Raw genomic sequence first — 24,421 nt, 5'->3', positions numbered from 1 at the left:
AATACAAAGCAAAATCCTGACACTGGGCAGTCGGGTAGAAGGTTGTTTACAGAAGACATGAGGCACCCCCCTTGTTTATCTTAGCTAGCCTAGGGGATGGGACAGGTAGGACACATGACCTCAGAATTAACAAGGCACCTTTTCTTTTGTTAATTATCTCTGCTCTGGGCTGCTTTACCTGCAGCACAGTGGTCTATAGCCCAATTTACCTGTTTACCTAACTTGGTCCTTTCTTCCTGTGAAGATAGTACTAATATCTAAGTACTAAGATAGCATCTTCCTGATGCTATAGTACTAAATTGGGGGGGGGGGGTGCTTCCACCCTGAATACCTAATCTTGTTTATTTCACCTTTGTGCCCTTATTTTGGGGCCTTTGCCCCTCCCTCTCTATCCTGGGGGCTCTTCACCTCCCCCCCCCCCATTCTGGGGGCTTAAGCCCCCTTTCTCTATCCTTATTCGCCAAATCTTGTGAGTTCAGTGTGTGGGCATCCTATGGCTTTGTATTTATTTATGCCTTGGTAACCCATTGGTGTAAGCCAGGGAATTTCTAAGCTTATTCCCCCCACAATCTTTTAATTTTTTTTTTTTTTTTTTTTTTTTTTTTTTTTTTTGCATTCTGTCACCAGCTAAGAGCTTCAGGGGTTTCCAAGTTCCCAATCATATCTTCAGTTTTATTGAATCCCATTTTCTCCTCTAGCTTATTATTTTCATCAGGATGGGTTGGCTTCCAGGCTAGGCCTAGCTGTCGTCTTGGGATTCCCTTTCTCTGCTCATTTGTTTCCAAGTCCCATGGAACCTACTTATACATATATATAAAGCTTTTTAGCTTTTGTTGTTTATCTGAAATTCCTTTTAACTGGGTATCTTGTTTTTATTTTTTGTTTTTTGTTTTTTTGCTAAATCTGGCAACCCTACACTGGATATTTTCTCAGGGCACTAACCTATAAAATGCCAACCACTGTCATCCCATCAGAGAATCTGATCTTATTATGATGGGAAAAGCATAGAGCTGGCTGGCACTGAAAGAAACAAATACAATATTTCATACTTGCCTTCCAGACCCGCTTTCAAAGCCCACCACATTTTTAGGTGTGATGCTGAATTTCCAGCTTCTTCATCAGGTCTTGAGGTCCTTAGAGATCTCTTACCTAGGGCACATGTACCCTTTTCCATGAATATTCTGGGACAGTTTGCTTCACAGGAGGTCAGCCCAGGAAGTACAGGAAAATGTCGTTAAGCTGATCAAGTTTTATTTAAATTTTCATCTACTGTTAGGTTTAAATAAGTGCCTGCTTCTTTAAAGATACTGATATGAGATAACAGTGTGACTGTTTCCCAGATGACTGCTCTGTCCTTGCATTTCACATGCACAGGCATTTCATTCTTCCAAGGGGCCGTCGACTGATGTGTTTTGATTATCTCCATTTTACTGGTGAGGAAACTGAGAAGCAGAAGGGATTTAAGGGAAAAAACAAAACAAAACAAAACAAAACCGTGCCCAGAGTCATTCCATCACCTCACCCAAAACCAAAAATCACTATTTTAAACGTACAGAACTTTAATAACGCCACGCAGGAATTTCAAACTATTTTCCCTGAGTCTCTAAATGAAGTTTTAAATGAGTATGTTTTCATTAGAAAGCAGATTGAGGAGAAGGCATTGGGAAACGGAGGAAATGTCAGCTAAACCCCAAATAATTGCGTTAATTGAGCTACGAGATTGGCCCTTCTTACGTTTCCCGTCATAAATGCTCTTCTGATGGCCCTCCCCCGCATCTCCACGCAGAAATGAAACCGACACGGTGGCAGGCTTTCCAAACCTGAGCGCAGCCCACGTGTGTCTGAGTCGGAGTCGAACGCACAAGGGTCGGGAAATGAGGAAGGCGCAGGCTATTTGGGATTACAGATGGAAGCAGAGTGCCTGGAAAGTGAGCAGGACAGACAAGGTTGGCTGGATGCGGAGTGCAGCAGGGAGCGGATCTGATCAGGCCGGAGTCTGGGTACAGAAATTGGGCGGCACAGCACCCACCCGAGGCATGTTTGGGTCCATCCCTGGGGCGTGTTGCGTTATCCAGCGGGTGCGGGGTGCGGGACCCCTGGGCCGCGGGGAGGGTGCTGGGTGCGCCCGAGCGCGCTGGCTTCCCACGCGCGTCTGCCTATGGGAGGCCGGCGGCCACACGCTCCGCCCCGTCCCTCCCCACCCCCCACAGGGGCGGACCGAGGGCAAAACCTGCGCGCAGCCCACCCGCCCGCCGCGCGCCCCGGGGGAACTGCAGCGCTGGCGGCGAGGAGCAGTCCAGGGCTCCTGGTTCAGACGAGCAGCTCACTGCAGCGCCCGGGTGAGGAGCGAACGCGGGGCGCGCCGGGCTCGGACCGGACCCTCGCGGCCCCGGCGTGGGAGGCCGGCGATCCCGGAGCGGCCACGGCCACGGGCGTCGGGAGGGTGGGGGGAAGGTGGGGAGCCGCGCCGCGTCCTGCCCGGGGTCGGCTCGCCGTCCCTGCCGCCTGGCGACAGCGCGCTGGGATCTTTGCGGGGAGGGTCACGGAATTGGAGCCCAGTTCTCCCACGCCTGTTCCCCCCCCCCACCGAGGAGGCAACCCTCCTAACCTAAGAATTCGGTGCCCAGAGGGAATCAGGGGACACGGGGAGGTTTCTTATCTCTAAGTCTCCTGTGCTGGGACAAAACGGACTCTTTGGGGAGTGTGGCGTTTTCCAGAGCCCAGTTCCGAGTAGCTGCCGTACCACTAGGGTAATAAAAAGCACTACCTCTGCTTTGCTCACAGGCTCCGCGGGTCCCACGCCTCCCCCCCCCCCCCCCCCCCCCACCCCTTCAGACACCATCACCCCGGCTCTACCCAGAGTAAAGGGGAAGCTTGCTTGTAAAAAGTCACACAAAAGTCACACACAGCAGAGAGCATTCTCCTCCCATCATACTCTGGAGCTTCTGGTAGAAGGTTCTAGCCCCAGAGAACGAAAAGGTCAGGCTTTCATTCAGGTCTTTGGTTCTTGCGGTTGCTGCAGAGGTGATGAGGCAGGAGGAGGGAGAGGTGTGTAGGGTTCATAAAGGGGAGCTCACCATTTTTGAAGGACATGTGAGCTCAGGTTTGGGAGAGATTTGTGTGAACAAATCAGACTTGTGCAAATTACCTTCGACCCAAGAGAGAATCCTGAGCTGGGAGACTGGTATGGGAGTAGGAGCTGGAAAGCGTATCCCTTAAAGTGTTGACAATCCCAAAAGGCTCAGGACCAAATCTTGGGCTCCCCTTGAACTCAAGAGACCAGGGCATTAAGTTTTGGCCACCACAAGGGACTGGTGAGCTGCTAGCACCCCACAGATCTCCTCAGGGAGGGAATTCTGGTGGTCCCCTAGAAGCTGGTGAGAACCTACCTCCTTGGATTTCCCAGCGTCCACTCATTGCGTGTGGGCACTGTAGGTTCTCTCCCTTCCCCAGACATTCGGGCAGGGGTTGCCGCCGTGGACGGCATGGTGATGCTCTTCGTTGAACGGGACCCTTTGTACTCAAGGCGGACACTATGAATTGTGAGGGATATTAATCTGGTTCAGCCACTCATTTTACAGTTGAGGAATCCTTTCCGAGGTGTCGAAGAGGTTTGCCCAGCACCCCAAGGCTTTCCTGTAAAGAGAGCCCTGGACAGCTGGTTCCTCATTTCCTGTCCATTGTATGTCTGTGCCCTTTGAACTTCAGTAGTGAGGAATACGCCTTCCCTACCCAGTTAGGTTTTACCATACTGTTTGAGAGTCTCCTGGTAGAGCATTGAGACAAGTGCTGACTAGGTACCTGAGCAACACGAGTGGAACCCTTGGGAATGTCACCGGAGCTTAGGAATCTGTATTCCTTTCAGTGACACCCCAGAAAACGGATTATTTCCTGGAAAGGAAGGTGATCATCAGGTTATTTATACTTTGATTCATCTGAAGGTTGATGAACCTTTTTTTTCCCCCCAAGATCCATGGTTATTGGCTAGACTGACCTCTGGAGGTATTGAGAAATTTACATTAAAGTGAAGCATTGAAGAGAAAGCATTGAGTGAAGGACATTTGAAGGGGAATGTCTGGTTCTAAAACTGCATTGTACCAGAATTCTGAGGAACCTTTGTGTTTTGAAGGGACGGGCAGCAGAGTCTTACCGCCTCTCTCTATGAAGCCAGGCACTTATTATGTACCTTCACTGTCACTTTGCTGCATTTTACAGGTATGACTCATAACACACTAATCGAAACAGTCTGATATATATGGGCTTGTCGTTTTTTTTAAAAAAGAAACTTAGTTGAGAAAGAAAAAAATCAGCTGTAAGAATCAATACTGATTGGATTCAATGGGCTAGTTGATTCCTCATACAAGTTTGTGCATTCCTTCATTGACGTCAAGAAATATTTATTGAGCACCTACTGTGTGCCTGGCACTGAGTATAGAGCAGTGAATAAGACAGATGTGGTCTCTGTTCTTAAGGAGTTCACCTTCTAGAATCGAGGGATGAGCAAGGTAAATTCAGATACCACTAGGTGTTTTAAAGCAAAGGCAACAGAGTGCTGTGGTAGAGTACTGTGATGAGTGTGTGTGTGAGAGAAAGAGAGAAAGAAGGAGGGAGGAAGACAGAGAGAGAGAGACAGAGACAGAGATGGTGGGAGAGGCCCAGCTTCTTAGATTGGGTTTTAAGGAGAGATCTTTCTGAGAGATGGCCTTGAGATGAGCTCCCAGAACATTGACAGATTGTTCTGGTGAAGGAACCGCAATCACACAGCTCTGACCACGAGAGCTCAGTGTGTTCCAGACATAGTCGGAGGGCAGCGTGGCTGGAACAGGGTGAGGGAAGAGAGCGAAGGTTGGAACAGGGTGAGGGAAGAGAGTCAGGATGAGGGCCAGGGGCCAGGTCATGCAGAGCCTCTTGGGCTCCGGTACACTGTCTGGACTTCAAGGGCAGTGGTAAACCAAAAGCAGGGGCGTGCCATAATAGACTTAACGTTTCCTCAGAAGTTACTCTCGGTGCCTTGTGAAGAATGGGTTGCAGGGAAAGAAGGGCAAGAAGGAGACTAGCCCCAGGCTTTTTATGGTGACCTGGAAGATGATGGTAGCCGTAGGTGGGCAGAAGCTGTTTGGGGAAGCAGAGTAGGAAGTTCCTTAATGTTTTTGTCTCAAACTTCCCTTCTACTTGGTGGGGATGCCATTGCTACGTCTGGTCCACTTAGCTTGTAAAAATAAATAAGCTAGCGATTGATTATGCTCTTAAGGGTGAGGTAAGACTTCATTACCGGCATTATTTGCTAATGCCGCGTTACTTGGAATTTTCTGTGCTTCGTTTTCAAAAAGTTTACCATAGATTTCATTCTTTTCACTTACTTTATCCGTTACAATAAATTATGTGTATTGCACATAAAAAATACTTTGATCTGCTCAGAAGATTGGAATATCTCAACTAAGAGTTACCAATTAAACGCGCCATCTCAGAGTGGAGTAAAAGGATGCTGGCGTAATAACTGACTTACTGTGAGGAGTCGAATGTGATCGGGTAAAGTTCAAAACAGAGTATTTGAATCTGAAAACAGTTCACAAGGAAGTTAGGAGATTTCCTTTTGTCCTGGATAGGGCTGTATGCAGAGATCTGAGTGCAAAGGTCTGTTGATAATTGAAAGTCTATTCGTGGCCGCAGAATTTCTGGAGAGGGCTGTGACCCAGAGTTGAATAAGAGTTGCTTCCCTTAGTGAAGCATTCTCTCTCAGAGGGGACTCTTGAACTTTCCCTGATTGATCACTGACTAAATATTAGAGGGCCAGGGAGGAGTTTCAAAGTTGTTTACCAACTGGGGTAGGGATGACCGTCTCAGGGACGGGACAACTAACTGCCACAATGAGGCAACCCTATTTCTCTTTCCTGCCTCTTTTTGACATGCAACATACTAAGAGGAGATGTATCTGTTTACAAGGAAATAGAAGTCCTTCCTCATTTACACTGTGTGCAGTGGGGGATTCTGCTCTGGGAATGGGCTGTCATTTATCTTCATTTGCCAGACCCCATTAATTATTTTTTTAATGTCTATTTATTTTTGAGAGAGAGAGAGACAGAGCACGAGCAGGAGAGGGGCAGAGAGAGAGGGAGACACAGAATCGGAAGCAGGCTCCAGGCTCCGAGCTGTCAGCACAGAGCCGGACGTGGGGCTTGCACTCACAAACCGGGAGATCATGACCTGAGCCGAAGTCGGACACTCAACCGACTGAGCCACCCAGGCGCCCCAGACCCCATGAATTATTTATTGGCTGGGGCATCTGATTTTAGCTTGAAGTGGCCAGTCTGGTGATTCAAACTGCAGATAAAATATGACAATAATTGTGGGATCTGTATCTCCCCTTGGGGTTGGGAGTAATGGGGGCATCTTTGAGGGAGAGATTATAGTTTCTCCTAGAGACGACTAATTATTCTCTTTGACTTCTGTAATGTTTTGAAATGTTGAATTAGCCGCTATCCTTTAAAAATCAATAGAGTCAGTAGATTGTACATACAAATACGGTTTCCCAGCTTTTCTTGGAAAGAAGAAAATCTAGTACCATGGAGCTATCAACCTTACATAACAGCAATCAACTGGAACAGGGTGGTGGTGTTCCTTTTCAGCTGGTCTTGTTTGCCCCTGTCCCCACCACTGTTTTTTTCTTTCACGCACGTCCCGTTTAGCTCATCTGAGTTACCTGGCTGGCCCTTGCAGACGTCTGATCTTAAACCTCAGGTTTAGGGTTACCTAGCCCAGCCTGTGCATCCCATTTCTACCTCTAGCCAATGCAAGAGTCCCCTTTTCAGTGTCTTTGCTAGGAGTCCCCAGACCTGCATTTACATTGCTCCTCTGATTGAACATGGTAACTGTTGAAAGGCTGCTGATACAGAGTTCTCCAGTCTGGGAGTATATACAACATGTCCTCTTTCCATGGAACTGTGGCGGCCATGTGCCATCTGTGTCTCCCCCAGAGTAAACATCCCTGGTGCCTTGAACAGCTCTTCTTTTGATTTGTTGCCTTGTTCCCTTATCAGTCTGGTTATTGTTCAGCGATCGTCCTGCTGCATAGACTGTCATTTGTTGAAGTCCTCAAAACCTGACCAGTTCAGTGAGGTGGGGTTTAACCGGTGTGGAATATACCGATATGCTTCCAGCGCGGCCGCAAACTGTCCAGCGACCTTAGGTAACTGTTAATATTTGTGGCCTGGAAGCCATGTAGGGCACCAAACGTTTGGAAACCAGATGCAGGTGAGTGCACATTTTCAACGTGTGAGTAGAATCAGGTCATCGCGTTTTGTTTGCAGCTGTTCAGTGCTTACGCTTATGAGCGTGTGTTTTATTAAATTACTCGCACAATAGGGAACTGCCTCTTATCTTGCTTTTTGGAATCTATCGTTTTTCTTGGGTTGTGAAAGGATTACACAAGAGTTGTGTCTGCTGTGCCCAAGATAAGAGGCTTTAGAGACTTTGCAGAAGTCCCTTGAGAGTCCTGCATTCATTTGAGACAATGTCCAGATGAAGTGTTGATTCCCTTAGCTAAAACGGCAGAGCAAAAATGATATTAATGGATTAGGTACTATCTTTTTTCTTTTTGAGTTTCAGTACTAGCAAGTCTGAGGCAAGAACTTTTTACTGACACTTTTATTTTTATTTTTATTATTTTTAAGTTTTTTAAAACATTTTTCTAATGTTTATTTATTTTTGAGAGATAGAGTGTGAGCAGGGGAGGGCCACAGAGAGAGGGGACACAGGATCTGAAGCAGGCTCCAGGCTCTGAGCTGTCAACACAGAGCCCGACGCAGGGCTCGAGCTGACAAACCCCAAGATCATGACCTGAGCCGACGTCAGATGCTTAACCGACTGAGCCACCCAGATGCCCTTTTGCTGATGCTTTTAAAAGGAGTCCTATATCTTAGAAAAAGATGGAACCTCGGAGTCCAGCCAGAACAATGCATCGATCCCTTTTCCAGTGTCCCTGGCAGAGGGCCAGTTAGCAATGCTTGAACCCTTCTCATGACAGAGGACTCTCTCCACACTGTAAGGTATACGTCACAAACAACCTGATCATTAAAAAGTTCTTCCTTGTGTTGATGAGGCATCCACCTTCCTCTAGCCGGTTTCAGAATGAAAGAAATATCTTCCTTATTAAATAAGGATATAGTTTCTCCAGTCTGCCTTTAGACCAGGGTTCTCAACCACAGCATTACTGACCTTTTGGACCATATATATATATGGTTCAACCCCAACACAGGCTCCAACCCATGAACCATGAGATCATGACCTGAGCTGAAGTCAGATGCTTAACTGACTACGCCATTCAGGCACCCCCTATATATTAAAAAAAAAAATTTTTTTTTAATGTTTATTCATTTTTAAGAGATGGGGAGAGACCGAGCATGAGTGGGGGAGGGGCAGAGAGAGAGAGAGAGAGAGACAGAATCTGAAGCAGGCTCCAGGCTCAGAGCTGTCAGCACAATGCCCAAAGTGGGGCTTGAACCCATGGGCATTGAGATCATGACCTGAGCCAAAGTTGGACGCTTAACTGACTGAGCCACCCAGGCGCCCCTCCCCCTATATTTTTCAAAAGTTTATTTATTATTTATTTGGAGAGAGTGAGTGGGGGAGGGGCAGAGAGAGGGAGGGAGGGAGAGAATTCCTAGCAGGCTCCACGCTGTGAGTGTGGAGTATCTCATTCCGGCTCAGGTCATGATCTTGCAGTCCTTAAGTTTGAGCCCTGTGTCAGGCTCTGTGCTGATAGCTCAGAGCCTGGAGTCTAGTACGGATTCTGTCTCTCTCTCTCTCTCTCTCTCTCCCTCTCTCTGCCCCTCCCGCACTGGTGCTGTGTGTGTGTGTCTCTCTCTCTCTCAAAAATAAATAAACATAAAAAAAAAAAGTACTAGATTGCTTAGAAATCAGGGCTGGAAAATTGACAGTCTCCTGCCTTCATCCTATTGTAAAAGATCCAAAGCAGATTTTATCTTCTTCAATCATTCAGTCTGATATTGGGTCAATTTTGAGATATTTAAAGCACTTTTTATTTTTTAACTTTGGTTGAAAGTGAATCAGCCTATATTTGTTCTCTGCTTTCATTCTGTAGCTTTATGTGCTCTGTGAGTTTTCTATTGCTGCTGTAATGATTTATCACAAATTTATTGGTTTAAAGCAACCCAACTTTATTACCTTAATGTTCCATCGGTCGGAAGTCTAACACGACTTCCCTGGGCTAACCTCAAGGTGTCTTTAGGGTTTCATTCCTTCCTGGAGGCTCTAGGGGAGAATTCGTCTCCTTACCTTTTCCAGACTCTAGACGCTGCCCGTATTCCTTGTCTCATGACTCCCTTCCTCCATCTTCAAAGCCACCAGTTGTGGGTTAAGTTCTTCTCACATCTCATCACACTGACTTCCTCTTCTTCCCGCCTGTTCCACTTTTATTTATTTATTTTTTCAGATCCCAAACGCCGTCTTATTCTCTTAAAGATAAACTGGGAAGTCAAAGAGATGAAGTATTTCGAGATTAACTATTCCCAGCTGATTAAATATGTCTAGCAAAGCCATACCAGCTGTACTGGAAACGCCCCACAGGCCAGATGGTTAATTTGTACTTGTCTAACATCTAGTCTTTCAAAGGAGATAATACCGAAATTCCCATTACAGCATATTTGCTTTCCCACTGAAGAATCACAAGAGTTCTTAGAGGCACATGCTACCCATTCATCTGGCTGTGTAGGTAGATGCTTCCTGGGAATACCAGAAAGAATGCCCTGAGACACAGTTTCTAGAAAGTGCTCAGCATCTTTCTTTTTTAATTTAATTTAATTTAATTTAATTTAATTTAATTTTATTTTATTTTATTTTATTTTATTTATTTACTTACTTAGTTATTTATTAGTAATCTACACCCGGTGTGGGGCTCAAACTCACAATCCCGAGATCAAGCTCTACCGATTGAGCCAGCCAGGTGCCCCATAAAGTGCCCAAGGTCTTTTTGGCATTCACGGGCAACGGGAGATGGCAGTGGGTGGTGGACGCTGAGAAGTGTTCAACTATGGCCGGGGATAGGACTTGTACACATGTCACGGGGCCACGGGGTGTCAGCTCTTCAAATATGATGAAGGAAACGTATAGCCCCAGTTATGCCGTGAGTTCATAAACTGAGCAGTGTTAATAATGGCAATGATGACAACCATCAGCAAAGCCCAAGGAGGCCCAGTCCTACCGGTTCTTCCGTTGGACCTGGCCCCCCCAACTGACCTGCTCATTTGGCATCGGCAGTCTCTGGCCACCTCAGACAGACGCTGCTGCTCGTTGGGGATGGGACTGAGGGAGCCACAAACCAGGAGCACCACTAGGATTTGGCTCATCATCTTGTCGGATGCATCCACACCCACTGCGGTGGTCACCCTGCGTGTGTGTCTCAGGCATCCACAGAGGCACTCGGAGAGCCTCGAGGGACTGCCACGGACTGGGGACTTCGCTGTGTTGAACCCAGGGTTCTTGGCTTGCACCCAAGGACCGCACAGCATGGTGCCTGGTCTCGAGACACAAAGCCCTCTTTGGCCACCTTCCTTCTTCACTTTTATTTTTTTATTATTATTTTTTTAACGTTTATTTTTGAGACAGAGAGAGACAGAGCATGAATGGGGGAGGGTCAGAGAGAGGGAGACACAGAATCTGAAACAGGCTCCAGGCTCTGAGCTGTCAGCACAGAGCCCGACGCGGGGCTTGAGTTCACTGACCATGAGATCATGACCTGAGCCGAAGTCGGCCACTTAACCGACTGAGCCACCCAGGCGCCCCCTTCTTCACTTTTAAAGACACATGATTACATTGGGCCCACCTGGATAATCCAGAATAATCTATTTTTTTTAATTTTTTTTTCTTAACATTTATTTATTATTGAGAGACAAAGAGAGACAGAGCATGAGCATGGGAGGGGCAGAGAGAGGAGGAGACACAGAATCTGAAGCAGGCTCCAGGCTCCGAGCTGTCAGCACAGAGCCCGACGCGGGGCTCGAAGTCACAAACCGCAAGATCATGACCTGAGCCGAAGTTGGACGCTCAACCGACTGAGCCACCCAGGCGTCCCCAGAATAATCTATTTTTTTCATGTTTATTTATTTTTGTGAGAGAGACAGAATGTGAGCAGGGGAGAGGCAGAGAGAGAGGGAGACACAAACCTGAAGTAGGCTCCAGGCTCCGAGCTGTCAACACGGAGCCCGACGCGGGGCTTGAACCCGTGAACAGTAAGATCATGACCTGAACCGAAGTCGGACGCTTAGCCGACTGAGCCACCCAGGCACCCCCAGGATAATCTATTTTAAAGTCAACGGATTAGCCACCTTAATTCCATATGTAACCGTGATTCCCTTTCGCCACGTGAAAACATATTTACGTGTTCTGGGGATTAAGATGTGGAATTTGAGGAGTGTCGCTATTCTGTCTGCCTTATACCCCCATTCCAGAAGTTCATCAGAAAGAATCTGAGGAACAGAGTACTGGCACTTGTGAAAGAACCATTTCTTTTCTCTTTACCAAGAACAGTAGAGTTAAGGCCCATGCCCTAATCTCTCACCAGGATTGGGATTTACACAGGTTTACCTATCAGCTCTTGACATAAATCCTGGACTCAAGAGTGGACATCTTGCTTACTATTTTGGTTTGTCTTTTGTTTCAAAAAGGGAAATGATGCCTGATAGGAGTTTACTAGTGACCGATAGGGGAACAGAGGGTTAGCAGAGGTCATGGCATTATATAGAGATCTCAGCTGAGATTAAAAGGACAAGTAGGGGACTGTGGCTTGAGGGACAGACGGAAGGAAATACAGAAGAAAAGACAGTATCAACTTTTTTGTTGTTGTTGTTAAGTAATCTCCGTATCTACCGTGGGGCTTGGAGTCATGACCCTGAGATCAAGAGGCATGCTCAACCAATTGAGCCAGCCAGGCGCCCCAAGAAGGTATTAACTTTTAGATGGATTTAGAAAGAATATGTTCTTTGAGCTCTCTTTAAAGGGTCTTCTTGATCTATCAGCATGGCATTTTATGTCATGGTCAGGGCGTCAAAATTGAAGAAAATGCTTCTCGGGTTTTATTATTTTAAAAAAGTAGTGATTTTTTTAAAGTAAATGTTCTCATTGATTTAAGATATGGGCCAAGAGAAAAGTAGAAAGGATAGAAAATTACCTTCAGTTTTTACCTATACAAAACTCTTCCAAGAAGGTAAACTTTGTAAATGTTTGTTATTTCTTTTATTGATTTTGGGTCTTCTTCTTGTTGTCCCGCCGTCCTCCCCACCCCCCCCCCACCCCACCCGCACTCCTTCTTCCTCTTTTATGTATCTGAGATTGTGGGTAATCCTTTTTATTCTCCACAAAACAGTTTACTTAATATTAAACGTAAACACTTTTCATGGTCATACCAACTCTACTAAATATTCTTTTAAAATTATTTGTTAGGGGGCACCCTGATGGCTCAGTTGGTTAAGCGTCCGACCTTTGATTTCAGCTCAGGTCATGACCTCGCCGTTCGTGAGTTCAAGCCCCCGTTGGGCTCTGGGCTGGCGTCTCGGAGCCTGCCTGGGATTCTCTCTCTCTTCCTCTCTCTCTGCCCCTGTCTCACTTGCTCACTCACTCTCTCTCTCCCTCTCTTTCTCCAAAATAAACAAATCAACTTTAGAAAAAGATTAAATTGTCAACAATAAAGCATTATGTTTTATTGTAAAAGAAAATATGAAACTTCATGGGAAAATCACATAATTCTATCACCCTTATTATATCAATAGTCTTTTTAGTGTGAATTTTTACACAGCATCGTTTTATTTTTTTTCAATCAAAATTGCATTGTAAAGAGTTTCCTAAGTCATAATGAATTGTTTTGTAAATATGTTGTTAGTAACTGAATAAAATCCCATTGATGATATTCTCATATTGCTTGAAATCCGTAGGGTTTCCATGTGTATATGTGCGGGTTGGCTCTCATAAATGGAATTGGAATGAACACCATAGTGCATTATATTTTTAGGCTTTTCCTTCCCTGTGAATAAGATTTTTTTCGTGTGTGCTGATCTCAGGAATGAAGTGAAAAGGTCCAAGGATATGGACAACTTAAAGCTTGCCAAATCGCCTTCCAAAAGTCAGAGTACCTATTTATACTCCCGCTAGAACTGCTGACTTTGCTTTGGTAAATTTCACAGTGTTAAAGAAAAAGGTAAATCCTGTGTTCTCCAGCCTTTGGCTTACCAGTTACTGCTCTGCCTGGCCGGGTACATCTTTCTCAATGAAGATTTCGTATTGGCTGGCGCCGTTAGTAACGAATCCTCAAACATTATGATTAGTAAGGTTGCAGGATCAAACGTTTTAGCACTGTCGCCTTGGATTCTCCAGTTGTAAATGTCCAAAGTCAATATTAGACTGTTCAGGGCCCTCGTTTTCAGAGGTAAATACATTTCTAGCTAACTCAAAGCCCGCAGTTGGGAAAAAGGTACTTTTCTGTGGAAGGGGAACCATGACAGCTAACAGACTTCTTATGAATTATCCCTCTGTTTGGATTCAGAGGCCTCCCTAGTCCTCTTCTCAGACATCTCAATGGCCATCAGAAGATAAAAGAAGCCAGTGTTTGAGAAAGCCAGGGACTTGTCGCCGGTGACAGTAGCCCTTTGTTCAGAAAAGCAGAAGCACTTTTCTTTTCTTTTTCTTTTTTTCTTTTTTTTTTTTTGGCGCTTTTCATTTTAATAATATGGGAACTGGGAACTGTTTGGTCATATTGATCTAAAATGGGTAATACCTCCAGAGAGGATTGGTAGTTGCTTATAATAAAATCACATGAAGCAACAAAACAGCTCATGTAAGAAATAAAGCTAGAGAAATGGACTAGAAACCAAAAGAATGTATTGTGAAGGTCCATAAAACGGTGAAATTTGAAAAGGTGAAGGATACTGGACCTTTTTCAGGAGCAGCTTCAGTCTATTTGGGGTAAGAAAAAGGACACGATTTTTAAATGTGACAAAGTGACACACGAATTAACTGCAACGTAATGGGATAGAGTGAGCATGGTTTTGGGGTGCTGAGGAGGCACTGGGGGAGCGGATGTTACCGTTAAGGAGCTCAGATCCCCTTGATGAGGAGGTGTGGGGCCACAGCCTGGGACAGCGCGGGGGGGCGGTGAGCCGTGGTCTGGAATTGAATCGAAGGCGGAGAGAAAGGCTCCGGAGGGAGTGTCCTCCTGGGGTTTCCGTTTTCCTTGGGGAAGCTTTCACATCTCCCGTTGTAGAGAACAGGAGGGCAGGGAGAAGGAGAGTGCATCATTTAAGGGAGCCACAATTTTCACCTAGCAGGAAGAAATGAGCTAAAGGGTCAAGGGGCGGCCGTGACATCATGGGGACACGAGTCGTAGACTGAACTGTGTCCTGGGGACACAGCTGTGCTCAGTGGCTGTGCTGAGGCCCCAGAGCCCTGCACTTTACATCCCCTGTAAACCCCAAACACACACACGTGCACATGCATACACACATCACTGGGCTAAGGACACCCACAGACAGCACTGTGCACTGCCCAAGTCATTCCTGTGTTAATTCAGCACATCTTCATTGGTCACCTGCTGGTTGAAAGGCCCTCACTGCTGGGTGCAGCGAGAAGTATCACTACGTGTAGGACAGAAGTCCCCCCTGAGATGCACTGTTGTAAGGGTCTCTGTGCTCTGGCCCCTGCCCTTGCCTCCAGTCTCCTAGCATCCTCTACGCCTCACCTATTCCCAGGCTGCATCCCCACAGTGCCTTCACTTACAGCCTCCTCTGGGGCATGCCTTCCGTCTCCTCATCAACCCAGGCCAGTCCGCTAAGGCGTCCTCCTCTTGGGAGCCTCAGCTCCAGCGTGACCTCCTCTTCTAGGGCTTTCCACACCTCCCGGCATGCCCACCCCCTGAAATTGACCATCCTCCTTGGTGTCCGCACCGAACCCACTTTTATCAAAACATCTCATACTCCAAATTGCATTTTAATAAATCCTTGACTCTCTCTGTGCCTCCTCTGCATTTAGCCAAAGCAGGGTTAAGACCTTTAGAAGCTACAGGTGTTGCAAATATACTACAGCGTCCCCGTCCTCTACCTGTAATGCAAGATGAAGACTATCCTAAGCCAAAAATCACACGTAAAACCTGTGCATATATTAATTTAGAATAATTCGTTTATAGACTTTTTGATTGAAATATAATAAATAGATTTATCAAAACTGAAATTTTCTCCTAGCTTTGGAGCCCTTGCCACACAATTTCCCTTCATAGGGTTTGGCGTGCTTATATATATAGATAGATATAGATATAGATATAGATATAGATATAGATCTATAGATATAGATATAGATATCTATAGATCTAGATAGATCTATATCTATAGATATATCTATAGATAGATCTAGATAGATCTATATCTATAGATATATCTATAGATAGATCTAGATAGATCTATATCTATATCTATCTATCTAGATCTATAGATCTATCTAGATCTAGATAGATCTATATCTATAGATCTAGATAGATCTATCTATATCTATAGATATCTATATCTAGATCTATAGATCTAGATATATATAGATAGATCTATCTAGATCTATAGATCTAGATATAGATATCTATAGATATAGATATAGATCTATCTAGATATAGATCTATCTATATCTATCTATATATCTATATCTATATCTATATCTATATCTATATCTATATATCACAGGGTTTGGCGTATAGGTGCCAGCCATCCATTTAGCTCTCAAGACCGGGCACAGTGATGGTGCTTAGGAAATGCTTGAGTGGAAGGATGGGCCAACGGATGGCCTGGCATAGAGGCTGTTGTGGCATGGTGCATTGTGGGGGAAAGTACACACCTTTTGGGAGGAACAAATATGTGGGCACTGTGGGGAGGGGCAGGTGCCTCCACTCGGGGAAACCATCATGGGCATCTCGGCAAAAGATCCCCAACTAGACTACAGGGAGAGTAAGATGAAAGGCAAGTGTGAGGGCGCGTGCATATCACAAGTTGAATACATTACTGAAGAATTCACATCTCTTAGTAAACCTAAACCTAAACCAACCACCCAACCCTATGTTTACTGTTAGATCAACCTACCTGCTTAGCAAGAGGGCTCATACTGAAAGTTCTTTCTCTTAAAATCGATGGTTTTCAACTCTGGTCTTTATTGACTATGTGGTTTTGCCCCATCTCCTCGGTAAGATAGGCTTGTCTTTTCCTTCGCCCACTTTTTTTTTTTTTTTTTTTTTTTGAGAGAGAGAGAAGGCGCAAGTGAGCGAGGGACAGAGAGAGAATCCCAGGAGGGGCAGAGAGAGAGAGAGAGAGAAGCGGGGCTCACCTGAAGCAGGACTCGTATTTTACCCAGAGTGGGGCTCATGTTCACCTAAGTAGGTAAGATAGTCATTTACACTTCGTATCCTTTTTAAAATTTCTTAACCAGTAATCAGGTTTTGGATTCAGGAGAACCGAGTTGCAGTGAACATACTTCTTTGTTTATCTTTAGAGTTTCTGCGAAAAGTCACGTAAACCAAAACCAAAGGCAACAAGTTGAGACACTGGAAAACTAATCTCCAAGTCTTTTCTCAGATGCCTACGATATGTTAATCAGGAGCATTGCCAGAGACTTCCAGAAGCATGCTTCAGCAAGTCCTTCTCCTGGGCCAGGGAGTTCTCATTCAGGTTTTAAGAAAATGTAAAACTGGGCACCTGGCTGGCTCAGTCTGTAGAGCATGTGGCTCTTGATCTCAGGGTTGTGAGTTCGAGCCCCACACTGGGTGTAGAGATTACCTAAAAATAAAATCTTAAAATAAAAAAAAAAGAAAATGTAAAACTGATTAAAATGCATTTAAAAATGTGTATCAAAATCCTCTTTCTTATTATCTTATTACTTCTTTAGCTTTTTTCATAACATCACGAGTTTGTTTGTTCTTTTATTTGAGAGAACGAGAGAGTGTGCTCGCGAGCTGGGGGAGAGGGTCAGAGGAAGACAGAGAATTTTAAGTGGGCTCCATGCTAAGCACAGAGTCCAAGGTGGGGCTCCAGTCCACGGCCCCGGGATCATGACCTGAGCTGAAATCAAGAGTGAGCCACTCAACAGACCGAGCCACCCAGGCACCCCTCCCTAGTTTAGTTTTAAAAGGACTTATTGCCCAGAATTGCCTGTTTCACTACTAAACCTCCTAAGAGAGTACTGGCTGATACTGTCCCAAATACAGAGAGAAAAGAATGGTTTCAAAAAAACCAATTTTCCCTTTTTTTTTTTTTTTTTTAAATTATGAGAAGTTGCATCCCAAGAACAGAGCTGTTTGTACCCCTTAAGTATTGTCTGTTACCTATCACCTTCAAACACAAAAGTTACATCACAAACTATACTCGGGACAATTTAGTCCCCTAGTTTATAGAGTGTCTCTTCAGTGCCGTACCGAATGGTAGAGCACAGCTCGCTCTTGTCTGAAGCTTGGAGGCCAGAGGGTGCTGGGGTAGCCAGAGTGGATTACTGACCACAGGATCTGACTTGCAGGACTTTGAAAAGCCTTTTTTCCCCAAAGCATTTCTTCCCAATAGCTTATGATTCTTTCCTTGGGAGTAAATCTTCAGGGGCTTTGATAGATTGCCTCCGGGAGAGCTTGGCTAAAGGAAAGGGCTGTTATTTTGGAAGTTGATGAGGAAAGCCCCCATGAACACACCAGTACCTTTTAGCAGCTTGTGAGACTGGGGAGCTGTCACTCCGAGAAGCCACGTGAGGAGCTGAAAGGTGGAATATTTGAGAAGTCTTGAGAGGCAGGTTGTAGATCATAAGAGGCGCGCAGGCATTATGGGGGCACCAGCAGCCTGCAGAGGGGGAGAAGGCCAGTGAATACAAAGTTCCCCCAGAATTATAGGGGAGATGCTAATGACAGTGTTTGGGAGATATTGGAGCCCTTAATGAAACCTAGATCTATTCAGCAGAACCACCTATGGACAAAGGGGATGATGACCAAGCATGACTTCCTGTTTCTATCTCAAGGTCTCGATTGGCACACTAGCTTTTATTTGGATGACACTTATTGAGCAACTCCCTACCTGGGAGTGACCCATGGTGCTAGGAATGCAAAACGAGTATGCTAAGGTTTGCATCTAGCTCCATGCAAAAACACTGTGTTACGCATGTTAATCACTTAACCCTGGGTAATATTATTATCATCCTCAGCCCCATTTTACGGATGAGGGAATAAGGCAGAGAGGGATTCCATAGTTTGCCGAGGGTCACACTACCAGCGTCCAGGCTGGGATTCAGACCCAGGCAGTTGGGCTCTAGGCACTAAAGCCCAAGTAATTGACCCCTACCCACTGTGGTGTATTGAGAAGTCACCCCTGGTGTGAAATCATCTGGGAATGTGTTTCTGGGCTGCTTGGTAGCCCGCACCAAAAAGAAAACAGGATTCTTCATCCTCATTAAGGAAGTATTTACTCATACTTGCTATATACTGGCCCCTTTGTAAGTAGTAAAGAGGTAAATGAGACCAATCCCTGCCCTGGAGGAGCTCACAGGCTAAGGGTGAAACAATTCTGTAAACAGAGCATTGTACTGGAGGCTGCAAAGTATCCAAAGGAGGACGTGTATAGAATGCTGCCAGAGGGGCGCCTGGGTGGCTCAGTCGGTTGAGCATCCGACTTCGGCTCAAGTCAGGATCTCGCAGTTCGTGAGTTCAAGCCCCGCGTCGGGCTCTGTGCTGACAGCTTGGAGCCTGGAGCCTGGTGCGGGTTCTGTGCCTCCCCCCAACTCTGCCCCCCACCCCATGCTCATGCTCTGTCTCTCTCTGTCTCTCAATAATAAATAAACATTAAAAAAAAAGTAAATAAAAAAGTTAAAAAATAAAAATAAAAAGAATGCTACCAGAAGGGGGCAGACTTCTGTGTTGGTAGTGGCTCCACGGCACAGGAGCCCCTGTTCTCTGGGGTGGGAAATGCCTTCTTCCCTGGTGTCCTTGAGGAGCCAGGCCCAGAGAAGGCCTCCTTTCCCGACTGCAGGGAAACCTTGGTGACGATTGTCCACTGCTTTGGACCCAGCTGTCTTGCCATCAGCCGGGGACAGGGTTGGCATATCGTTTCATCCCACAAAGCACACCAGCAGGAGGCAGCAGGGGAAGGCAGTTCATTCTGTGGCACGGGGAGGGGGGGGGGGGTGGAAAGCAGGGAGGACCCATCTGGATCCTTCTATCACTTGGTACACGGGGGCCAAAGGAAGAAGACCCGCCGTCCATTCCTGGCCGCAAACAGTGACTAGGTGACCTCAGGCCGGAGCCGGAGCCTTTCTGTGTTTCCTTGACCTTCTTCCCCCAAAAGGAAAAATGCAGGTGCTAAAGTTTGCTTCTCCTTTATGTCCACTAAACCTTTATTCCCCCTACATTTTGTAAATAATCTGTTACGGCATTTACCACAATTGTTTGAAAGTCTCTCTCCCCATCGGAATTTTTAGGATAAAAAAAATCACATCTATTAAAAAAAAAAAATTGATTTAAAAAGTATTTTTATCCCAAACATGGGCTGACACATTGGCGCTCTTAAAATTGAATGCATGAGTACATGAACAAATGAACGAATGAATGAGTCAGCCAATCATTAAATTATTTAGAGGCTTACTCTCTTGAGGATGAGCTCAGATAGCACATTATAAGAGGGTGGTGAAAACCTCTAAACAGGTAGTAAGTACTCTCTGGGCGCCTGGCTGGCTCAGTTCGCAGAGCACGTGTCTCTTGATCTTGGGGTCATGAGTTCGAGCCCCATGGGGGGAGTGGAGATGACTTAAATAAAAAAAATAGTGAGTTAATTAATAATACTAACTGAATAGTACTCTTTTCGTCCCACTGCAGCAGTTTCCAAATGCTACATTCTGGGAGTGGCTATGTCGGGATCCCTCAAGAGCTAAAGTGCAGATGCCCCAACGTGCCTTCTAAAAATTCTGAGTCAGTAGGTCTGGGTGGGACTCAGGAAGCAGTCTGAGGTTCCCCAAGAGCCATTGTAGCTAGCATGAGGTCAGGGTGGGAACTCTAATGTGCCATTTCACCTGGCCTTCAGTCTGTCCTGCTTCACTCTGAGGACCGACGGTGATGGCGTTGGAACAGGTCTGGTAGAAACATGGGGGGGGGGCAGAGCACCCCAGTCCTGCGTGGAGGACCTGGCGAAGCCCTTCCAGCAACTGGCCGTCTCTAACTCTTCCTGAGGTTGTTAACAGGGAAGCTGTCATGAGTACCACAGAGCTGTTGGCAAGCTAACTTTCTTTGGGTTAGTCCAGTGTTCCTAAAACTCTCTGTTGATCTCCTTGTGTGTTTCACGTGGCCTTCCTTCTTCCTCATCTTCATCCCCAGTGATTTTCCAGATGGCCAAATGAAGCTCCTCTAACTCAGCCATGGGCTGGAGCACCAGGGGTAGAATTTTCTAAAGCCCTCTGCTCATGCCCCTGTAAATACTTTCTGCGGATGGTGTCATTTGGTGAAAACCCCAGTTGTGACGGTATAACAGAAGGGTGGTTGGTGGAGGCTGGGGAGCGGATCGCCTGACTTCTGTTCGACTTCATCTGCTGCTTATTTGGGAAACTCAGTAGCTATTTCTCTGGATGCATACACAGCACTCTGCCGTCTCCAAGGGTTCTAGCATGTTGCTCCAAATATGAATTAGGGCAAGAACGATGAGACAGAGTCTCCTCTCTTTAGAGAACAGTTTCTAGCCCTTTATTAAGTCATCTTTTAAAAAAAAAAAATGTTTAGGGGCACCTGGGTGGCTCAGTCGGTTAAGCGGCCGACTTCGGCTCAGGTCATGATCTCGCGGTCCGTGAATTCGAGCCCCGCGTCGGGCTCTGTGCTGACAGCTCAGAGCCTGGAGCCTGTTTCAGATTCTGTGTCTCCCTCTCTCTGACCCTCCCCCGTTCATGCTCTGTCTCTCTCTGTCTCAAAAAAAAATAAAATAAAAACGTTAAAAAAAATTTTTTTTTAAAATGTTTATTCCTTTTTGTAGGGGGGAGGGACAGAGAGAGGGGGAGAAAGGATTCGAAGCAAGCGACAACACAGAGACTGATGTGGGGCTTGAATCCATGAACCAGGAGACCACGACTTGCGCCAGAGTCGGACCCTTAACCGACTGAGTCACCCAGGCACCCCTATTAACCCCTCTTTTCAATCCAGGAAGTTCCTAAACACATTAGCGTCATTAAAATAGGCATTGTGTTCGTTAACTTTAGAAGATTATCATTTTAAGGTGAAGAGAAATGGGTGCCGCCCAAAGTTGTGGTTAAAAGCAGGGCCTCAGATAGTCTGGGTTCAAGCCCCGCCTCCAGCCCTTGCTAGCTGTTTGATCAGGACAAGTCAGTTAAATTATCCTTGCCTCTGAAGAAGAATGAAATCATGCCATTTGCAACAACGTGGATGGGACTAGAGGGTCTTACACTAAATGAAATAAATGAGTCCGAGAAAGACAGTTATCATATGTTTTCACTCATATGTGGAAATTGAGAAGCTTAACAGAGGACCATGAGGGAAGAGAAGAAAAAAAATTATAATCAGAGAGGGAGGCAAACCATAAGAGACCCTCTTTTAAAAAAAAAAAAAATTAATGTTTATTTACTTGTGAGAGAGAGACAGAGCATGAGCAGGGGAGGGGCAGAGAGAGAGGGAGACACAGAATCCGAAGCAGGTTCCAGGCTCCGAGCTGTCAGCACAGAGCCCGACTCAGGGCTCGATCTCACGAACTGTGAGATCATGATCTGAGCTGAAGTCGGACACTTAACCGTTTGAGCCACCCAGGCGCCCCATAAGAAACTCTTAAATCCAGAGAACAAACTGAGGGTGAAAGGGGATGGGGAAAATGGGTGATGGGCATTGAGGAGGGGACTTGTTGGGATGAGCACTGGGTGTTGTATGTAAGTGATGAATCACAAGAATCTACTCCCGAAACCCAAGAGCACACTGGATACGATGTATGTTAGCCAACCTGATAAATTATATAAAAATTGTTTTTTCCTTGCCTCAATTTCCTCATCAATACAATGGGGATACTTAAATCTCCCTCACAGATTGTTTTAGGGCCAACTGAATAAGAAAACACATGCCAGAAACTATGAAAAATGCTGAGCACATAATAAGCCTTCAAATGTTGGCAATATTATCATTTGTTTAGTGAACAAGCTTTTTTGAGGAACTCCTAAGTGCCATTTTACATAAAAAGACAAACTATAGTGCCATATACTCATATGAAAAGACTCTAACCATATTATCAAATTAAAAGTGTAACTTGAGGGTCACCTGAGTGGCCCCGTCTGTTAAACGTCTGGCTTCGGTTCAAGTCATAATTTCACAGCTTGTGAGTTCGAGCCCCGCATCAGGCTCTGTGCTGACAGCTCAGAGCCTGGAGCCTGCTTTGGATTCTGGGTCTCCCTCTCTCTCTGCCCCTCCCCTGCTCATGCTCTGTCTCTCTCTCTCTCTCTCAAAACTAAATAAACGTTAAAATAAATAAATAAAAGGGTAACTTGAAATGAAGTTCTGCAAATAAATTTTAAGAGTATAGTTTTACATATTGGTATTTATATGTATGTGTGTATTTATAGCTATGTATGTATTCTATGCATGTATTCAAGCATAGAAATACATCTGAAAACAAAAGTCTGTCAGCAAGTTACTACCAGTGAGGAAACAATTCAGTTTTATGAAGGGAGAAATTCTAGAAGGTAAAGATGATGCACAAATACAAGATAGGCTTTTGCTAATAAGATGTTAGCATAGCGCCTAGTTGTAACATCATTTGTTATTATCATGAGTCTAATATGCCATGTGTTGGACTACAATCATTCTTTCACAAATTCTGTAAACATTTATGCAACACCCACGGCATGCCAGGCCCCTGGTAGGCAGTGGGAAGAATACATAAGGCCTGACCTCGCTGCCTCCGGGAAGGTTTCAGTGTGGAAGAGGCATAGAGATCACCAAAAATGAAACATCATTTCTGCAGCAATATAATCATTTTATAATTGTGACGGAAACATTAGCCAGAACTTCCGGAGTGTTTACGAATGCGCTAGACGTGTGTGGACATTATTGACTGCCATCTGTGATTGCTACAATTATTCTATTTTGATGCTATTCTTTATAACCAAACTAGACTGCTACAGAGTTAGAGAATTAGTGACCAGAAACCTAATATGACTGCCTCAAAGTGTTATTTCTACGCGCTATGATATGATCCGGCATTCCCAAGGATCTGGCCACCTTGATGCCTTTCAAAAACCCGGCCCAGAAAATGCATATTCCATTTTTTTCCAGGGGGTTTCTTCCCATAATTGTATGTAAAATCATGTTGCTAGTGCCTTAATCTCCCTGATTTGTCAGCCTATTAAAGTCCTCTTGATTGCATGTGTTTTTTTTTTTTTCTTTTAATAACCTGCCTTGAAGAAGGTTAAGCTGAAACCACTCCTCAGCTTCCAAGATGTTGCCATCCAAATTGCATGCGCTTTTCTGCCTCTGCAGCTGCCTCGCACTGGTTCATCCTTTTGACTGGCAAGACCTAAATCCTGTTGCCCATATTAGATCATCAGGTAAGAGACATCTTTGTTCCAGGGCTTGAGCAACTGATCTGTGGCCAGATTCCACGTGGCCCCGGAGAAGTTGCATGTGTGGACTTCTAACCAAGTTCTATTACAAAAAGGCTCATGGAGACCTGTTCTCCTGGGGTCGGGGAGAGAGCCTCACTTTCTCCTCATTGCACCTGAAACTGAAGAAGCGCCTGTCTTCTTCAATATCATGACTGCAGGACAGAACCAAGATGAGGCATTTTCAGACAGACTGGAAGCTCAGCTGGCAACCACTGTGGAGAACTTCCTCAACGTGGCCCCTTCTGTCCCTCACTGCCCTAGCCCGCTCTCACTCAGGCGCAGTGACACAAAGCCCCTGGAGTTCTCTCAGAGGCAACCTCAAAACCTGCTCCCATGAAGGTGAAGGAGAGGCAGGTGTCTTGATCAACAGGTGTAGTCCTGGTTAGTACTGGGGGGGGGGGCGGGGGGGGTGATGTGAGAAGACGACCATTTAGGCTCTTGGGGTCCAGAGGGAAACCATGTTTTCTATGTTATCACAAGGGGAAGCAGGGACCAGCTGAAGAGCTCCAGGGGAGAATGGATGCACATCTCTTGCTCTCTCTTACCTTGTGGTGGGAGGGAAGGGGAGGAGGGGAAGGTTTAGTCAGGCCCAGAAGAGGTGGCCAGAGTGGGACAGCCACCTCTAGAAAGGTACATCTGCCATCACCGAGAAGGACCTGTATTGCAAAGAGATTGCTTCCGGAGTTTTGTGGGTTCCTGCGAATCCCAGAGCATGGTGATGCACGGTCTTCTCTGTCCAGCTTCTCCTCAGGTGAGCAGTGTAGGTGGCTTCTGAAGC

The 24,421-nt window shown here is 45.6% G+C and overlaps 1 protein-coding gene across 6 annotated transcripts in view; it reads left to right on the top strand.

The window, feature by feature from the left end:
* The first annotated feature begins 1,862 nt into the window (after positions 1-1,862).
* Positions 1,863-24,421, top strand: part of PLA2G7 (phospholipase A2 group VII) — a 39,573-nt gene continuing 17,014 nt past the window's right edge. Inside the window, exons 1-2 of one of the 6 annotated variants that reach the window (XM_042938984.1) lie at positions 1,863-2,034; positions 23,444-23,586. In XM_042938984.1, the coding sequence (XP_042794918.1) occupies positions 23,478-23,586 (109 nt within the window). In that variant the 5' untranslated portion in view covers positions 1,863-2,034; positions 23,444-23,477. Of the gene's footprint in view, positions 2,035-2,236; positions 2,340-23,443; positions 23,587-23,801; positions 24,025-24,421 lie in introns of those variants that run through there. The other 5 variants (XM_042938982.1, XM_042938981.1, XM_042938979.1 and 2 more) reach the window with 5 other exon arrangements.

This window comes from Panthera leo, chromosome B2, assembly GCF_018350215.1.
Source record: "Panthera leo isolate Ple1 chromosome B2, P.leo_Ple1_pat1.1, whole genome shotgun sequence".
Taxonomy (NCBI): domain Eukaryota; kingdom Metazoa; phylum Chordata; class Mammalia; order Carnivora; family Felidae; genus Panthera; species Panthera leo.
The sequence above is the reverse complement of the archived record's forward strand: the minus strand, read 5'-3'. Positions and strand labels throughout refer to the sequence as shown.